Genomic DNA, 5,730 nt, shown 5'->3' with positions numbered 1-5,730 from the left:
GCCCAGAGGCAAGAAGCTGCACTGCAATCCCAAAGGCACGCAGTTCAAACCCACCTGCAACTCCGTGAGAGAAGGATGAACAATCTCCTCCCTTGTGATTAACTGCCTCGGAAAAGCCGCGGGAGGATCAGATAACATAGGTTGGTTGTGAACAGCGGGCACACAACAACAATCACTCCCCAGGAGAGGAGGCGGTGGGCGCCTGTGAAGACTTGCAGCCTCAAGTGACAGCAGTGACTATGTATTACTGCTGCTTTGGTATGCGAGAATCCTGACATCATCTATGCTTCTTTTAAGGGCACGCTTGTCTAAAGAACGAGGTGGCAGTGGGCTGTCATAGAGGTTACTGTTTCAGGGAACTTTTGGGGCAGTTCTCGGTCCTGTGGGGCTGGAATCGGCTGCACTGCAAAAGGGTTTGGTTTTATTCTTCCCCTTGAGGGGCTCTGCCTGCCAAGCAGTTAAAAGCGGTGCATTCAGCTGCTCGTTCTAAACTTGGGAGTTTGAACCAGTATGTGGGGCTGGAGGAATGATATGATAATCTGACACTGCAAAGATTGAAGGCTTTGAAAACTTGTGAATCCGTCCTACTCGATGGACCCACTGCGCCACCTATTTGGAGGCCTCACAAGGCTGAATGTGGGCGCGACCAGATTGCACCCACTCCCTGGCTCTTAATGCCTCTGTCCTGTTTCTGCCCCCGCAGGTTCCCCCGCCGGGCGGCCACCCCCAACTAGGCCAAGTGGAGGGGGTCCCCCCGCCCAATGGGCCTGGCCAGGGCCCTGCGCCGCCTGAGCGGCGCCCTGGAATCGGGGAGCAGCCCGCCAGGCGATGAGGAGGCGGCCGGGTCCGGGCTGTGCCACAACGGGTGGGCACCGGCGGCGACCCCGGCGGGCCGGCGTCGCGGGCGCTTCGTCAAGAAGGACGGCCACTGCAACGTGCGCTTCGTGAACCTGGGCGGCCAGGGCGCGCGCTACCTGAGCGACCTGTTCACCACGTGCGTGGACGTGCGCTGGCGCTGGATGTGCCTGCTCTTCTCCTGCTCCTTCCTCGCCTCCTGGCTGCTCTTCGGCCTGGCCTTCTGGCTCATCGCCTCGCTGCACGGCGACCTGGCCGCGCCGCCGCCGCCCGCGCCCTGCTTCTCGCAGGTGGCCAGCTTCCTGGCCGCCTTCCTCTTCGCGCTGGAGACGCAGACGTCCATCGGCTACGGCGTGCGCAGCGTCACCGAGGAGTGCCCGGCCGCCGTGGCCGCCGTCGTGCTGCAGTGCATCGCGGGCTGCGTGCTCGATGCCTTCGTCGTGGGCGCCGTCATGGCCAAGATGGCCAAGCCCAAGAAGCGCAACGAGACGCTCGTCTTCAGCGAGAACGCCGTCGTGGCGCTGCGCGACCACCGCCTCTGCCTCATGTGGCGCGTGGGCAACCTGCGCCGAAGCCACCTCGTCGAGGCCCACGTGCGTGCCCAGCTGCTGCAGGTACCGCCCAAACTGTGCGCCCGCGGGACCCTTCCGGGCTGGCACAGAGGGATTGTGGGAGTTGTAGTTCAGCATGTGGGGTGTGGAAAGGGCCTGGAGAGCCTGTGGACTACAATTCCCAGCAGGCTCTGGGGCAGGGCACCCTAGTAGACTGAGAAAGGTTCCGAGCAGTTATAGGAACTATAAACAGTACATATGCTTTTCCTGGAGCGCTGGACTATCATTCCCAACAGATTTGGGGACATGAAGAATTCCGGTTAAGAGCCCTGGCGGCATGGGGGTTAAAGTATTCAGCTGATAACCGAAAGAACAGTAATTCAAACCCACCCAGCCACTCCACTGGAAAGAGAGAAGGCAGTCTAGTGAAGATTTAAAGACTTGAAGGACCTATGGAGCGCATCTAACTCTGCCCTCCAAGGTCACTGTCAGAATATACAGGATTGGGTTTAATGGCTCGATGATGGGCTCTATGGGGTCATGGAAAATGTAGGTGTGAGAGGTCCACTTCTCTTTTCTTAAAGGCATGGAATTATAATCCCAGAAGCCTCTGGGGCAGACACTGTGCCCTGATGGGGTAGATGAGCAAGTGTAATTGTATGGGCCCGATGGCCTTTTAGAGACTCAAGTTCATGATTCCCAGGTAACACAGTGGTCTAGAGAGTGGCATATGCTTGAGGGCAGGCCCATTTGGGGTTATGGGAGATACAGGTTGTCTGATGTGGTGCAGCTCATGCCTGATAGGTGTGGACAGTTCTGTTTCTGAAGTGGAGTTTCCTGGAGCACCAGTGGCCCAGGCTCTCCAACTAGCCGCATACAGTGTCAGGTTAGAACTACAAGTCCCATCTGCCCCTGGAAAAGGGTTCACTTGCTCAGCCTTTGAGCTCTGAAAATTGTAGTTCAACTTCTCAAACAGTCATCACTCCTTATAATTTCTAGGAAGCTGCTGCTTTTAACCAAGTAAAGATGCTTCAGAACCCTGGTTTGAGAGGAAGGGAAGAGGATGAGATGATGCTGTGAGCTACAGCTCCCAGAAGCCTCTGCGGCCTCGCAGAGACCTCTGGAAGGGTGTGTGGTCTTCCCCACCACCGTGTTTCTTGATGGGCTGCTGGAGATACCAATATTTCTGAACCAGGAGGGCACATTAGCTTTCCCAGCCATCTGTAGGGTAGTGACATGGCATAGGAGATGCGGATGGAAGAACCAGAGGCATTGGTGGAGCAAAACTGGACATAACCTGAGCCCCCTGAAGCCTACCACACACACATGTATACACACAGGGGTAGAGGGACTTGTAGCTGAGACAGGACCTGAGACACTGTAGAAGGAAGGAGTGGTTGGACCAAGTGTGTCTTGTCCTAGTATTTCTCTTTTTTTCTGACTGTGTGTTTACAACCATTTTCCTTTCTCTTTTCAACTGCCTGTTGGATTTCATCTTTATCATTCCTGTCTCTTTGATTTCATCTTTGTCTTGTTTATTACTGTGTCCTTATGTCTGTATCACTCTGCCTCTTATAGCCTCTTCTCTCTGTGTATGTGCCTCTCTGTCTGTCTGTCTCTCCCTCTCTCTCTGGGTTTCCGTTACCAAATCTCCTGTGAGCCTCTGTCCCTCTTGCTTTATCTCTTGGTATCTATCTTCCCTACCAGCCCTGACCCTCTCTTTCTCTGGGTCTCTATCCCTCTCTCTCTGGTTCTCTCTCTCTCTCTCTGGGTCTCTCGCCCTCTCTCTCTGGGTCTCTGTCCTTTTCTCTGGGCCTCTGTCTCTTCTCTCCCTGGGTCTCTGTGCACCTCTCTCTGGGTTCTGTCTGTCTCTGTATGTGTGTTTCTATACCTTTCTCAGTGTCTCTGTTTATACACACACACACACACACACGCTGTCTATGCTCTCTCCACTCTACATTTCAGTCCCTTCCTCTCCCTTTGTCTCTTCCTCTGACCTCCCTGCTCACTGTCTTTAACCTCTGCCTTTCTTTCCCTGCAGCCCCGTGTGACCCCGGAGGGTGAATATATCCCACTGGACCACCAGGACGTGGACGTTGGCTTCGATGGCGGTACTGACCGCATCTTCCTTGTGTCTCCCATCACCATCGTGCACGAGATCGACTCCGCCAGCCCCCTCTATGAGTTTGGCCGTGCGGAGTTGGCCCGGGCTGACTTTGAGCTGGTGGTCATTCTTGAGGGCATGGTGGAGGCCACGGCCATGACCACGCAGTGCCGCTCGTCCTACCTCCCTGGTGAGCTGCTCTGGGGTCACCGTTTTGAGCCGGTCCTCTTCCAGCGTGGCTCCCAGTATGAGGTCGACTATCGTCACTTCCACCGCACATATGAGGTCCCGGGGACACCTGTCTGCAGCGCCAAGGAGCTGGACGAACGGGCAGAGCGGGAGTCCCATAGCCCCAAGCTCAGCTTCCCTGGGTCTCTGGCTGCATTTTGTTATGAAAATGAACTTGCTTTGAGCTGCTGCCAGGAGGAAGAGGAGGAGGAGGAGGAGGCCAAGGAGGGGGAAGGGGCGGAGGCAGAAGATGAGACCACCAGCCCCTGAGTCTTGACACCTACACCTTGACCTGACCCTGTCTCCATGAGTTGAGCTGGTGGCGCCCATCTGTGCCTCATTCCCAGAGGCTGTGAAATAAGACGGATGGGGCAGGTGTTTTCCCGAGGCGAACAGGCCCACAGAGTAAAGTATTATCTGGGCAGGCCCTGCCCCACGTGGTAGACCCACCAGGGTCATCCTGAACCTTAAGTCCTCTGCATTTCATCATCGTCCTTCCTGCAGACCTTCCTGTAAGAGTCTCATTCCCGAGCCTCGCCAGAGCTGAGGGATCCAGAATCCTGGGTCACCCAAGAGGCAAGGACTGGTGATTCTAGGTTCCTCTGTGTGGCTGATTTTGGGTGATTGGTATTACTGGGTCAACAATTGATGGTCAACACCATCTCGAGAGGAGCAGATGTCAATTCTTAAGCAGCAGCAGACCAAGCTTGTAGGTCCGAGTTGGGTGACCCTTTAAGGGACTGGCCAACTGTTCCTAGATTCACCCGGCTGAATAGCAAAACATTGGTTGTTGATCACTCCAGGTGACGGAATACCACAAATAACCAAACTGTTCTTGTTGCACCAAGGACATGTTGACAGGTTAACTTGACCGTTCAAAGCTGCAAAGCAAGGAAAGACCCTCTGATTCCAAAAGAGCCCAGAGTCGAGATCCTACGAGTCCAGATTGTCCGCAGAGGCGAGCACTGGTGATTCTAGAACCAGGTGTGACCTCGAGAGTCGAACCACTTTTAAAAAAAAATTAAAAAAGAGTTTCTGTTTCTAGAATGCACAAAGTGGTGGGGAGTCTGTGGGTCTAGAGAGACCGACGTGACTGGTTGGGAGTTCCTGATGTTAGATAACTCCGGACCACTGATGGTTGAACATCCAACCGAGAGGCGAGTCAGTGCTTCTGAAGGATCCACAGGAAGGTGAAGAAGAAAATCAAGTGCCATTCTAGAATACCCAAAGGAATTAGGATTCTGTGCAGTCTAGATTGCTCACAGAGCCCAGGAGAGACTGGCGGTTCTAGGTGTCCGAGGTTTACCGGTTCCATTTTGCCCAATGGGGTTGAGCGTCTCCATGATCCTGGATTATGGACTGATGGGACCAATGTCTTTTGTGGTTCTGTAATGCCAAAAGGAACCAAGGCTCCCGGGATCCAGAGTTGTCCACCACCAAAGCTTGGGAGTCCAGATCACCTCCACGTGGATTGCTTGGCCGGTCCAGGAGGTGGAGTCAGAGTGGAGCAGCAGCATTTCTGGGCTGCCCGAGAAGCTTGGGGCCCAGATAAGACCCTGGAAGCAACAGGGTTAGTTAGTGGACTTGAGGAGGGGTAGGCCCAAGATTGGTGAGTCTAGAACGCTCTGGAATCCCACACCTAGTTATGCGTATTTGTTTCTTAAAGATGGTATACATCTATGTATCATATATATATATATAATATATATATAAATACAGATATCTATCTATTTTTCCTTCTCGGTTTCTGTATTAGAGTTAGAAATTGAGCTTGAGCTCAGTGGAACAAGTCCTTGACAGGAAACCGGCAAGCTTTGCTCCAGAGCTCAGCTCTGCCCTAATTTACCATGTGACCTTGGGAAACTCACTCCTCTCTCCTTATCAGTCACCCTATCTGTAAAAAGGGGCATTGGAACTTGAATATCTCTTAAGTGCCCACCCAGTGGGGTGAATGTCCACCTTCATGAAGGTGGGGTGGAGGTGGGCTCCTGG

The 5,730-nt window shown here is 53.8% G+C and overlaps 1 protein-coding gene across 1 annotated transcript; it reads left to right on the top strand.

The window, feature by feature from the left end:
- The first annotated feature begins 761 nt into the window (after positions 1 to 761).
- Positions 762 to 4,029, top strand: KCNJ14 (potassium inwardly-rectifying channel, subfamily J, member 14). The gene is given in 2 exon segments (XM_006897333.1): positions 762 to 1,469; positions 3,448 to 4,029. Coding segments are annotated over 2 exon segments (1,290 nt in total).
- Positions 4,030 to 5,730: the final 1,701 nt, after the last annotated feature.

This window comes from Elephantulus edwardii, unplaced genomic scaffold (assembly GCF_000299155.1).
Source record: "Elephantulus edwardii isolate Elephantulus edwardi_28Jun2011 unplaced genomic scaffold, EleEdw1.0 scaffold00208, whole genome shotgun sequence".
Lineage (NCBI taxonomy): Eukaryota > Metazoa > Chordata > Mammalia > Macroscelidea > Macroscelididae > Elephantulus > Elephantulus edwardii.
Note: the sequence above shows the minus strand (reverse complement) of the source record. Positions and strands in the feature narration are given on the sequence as shown.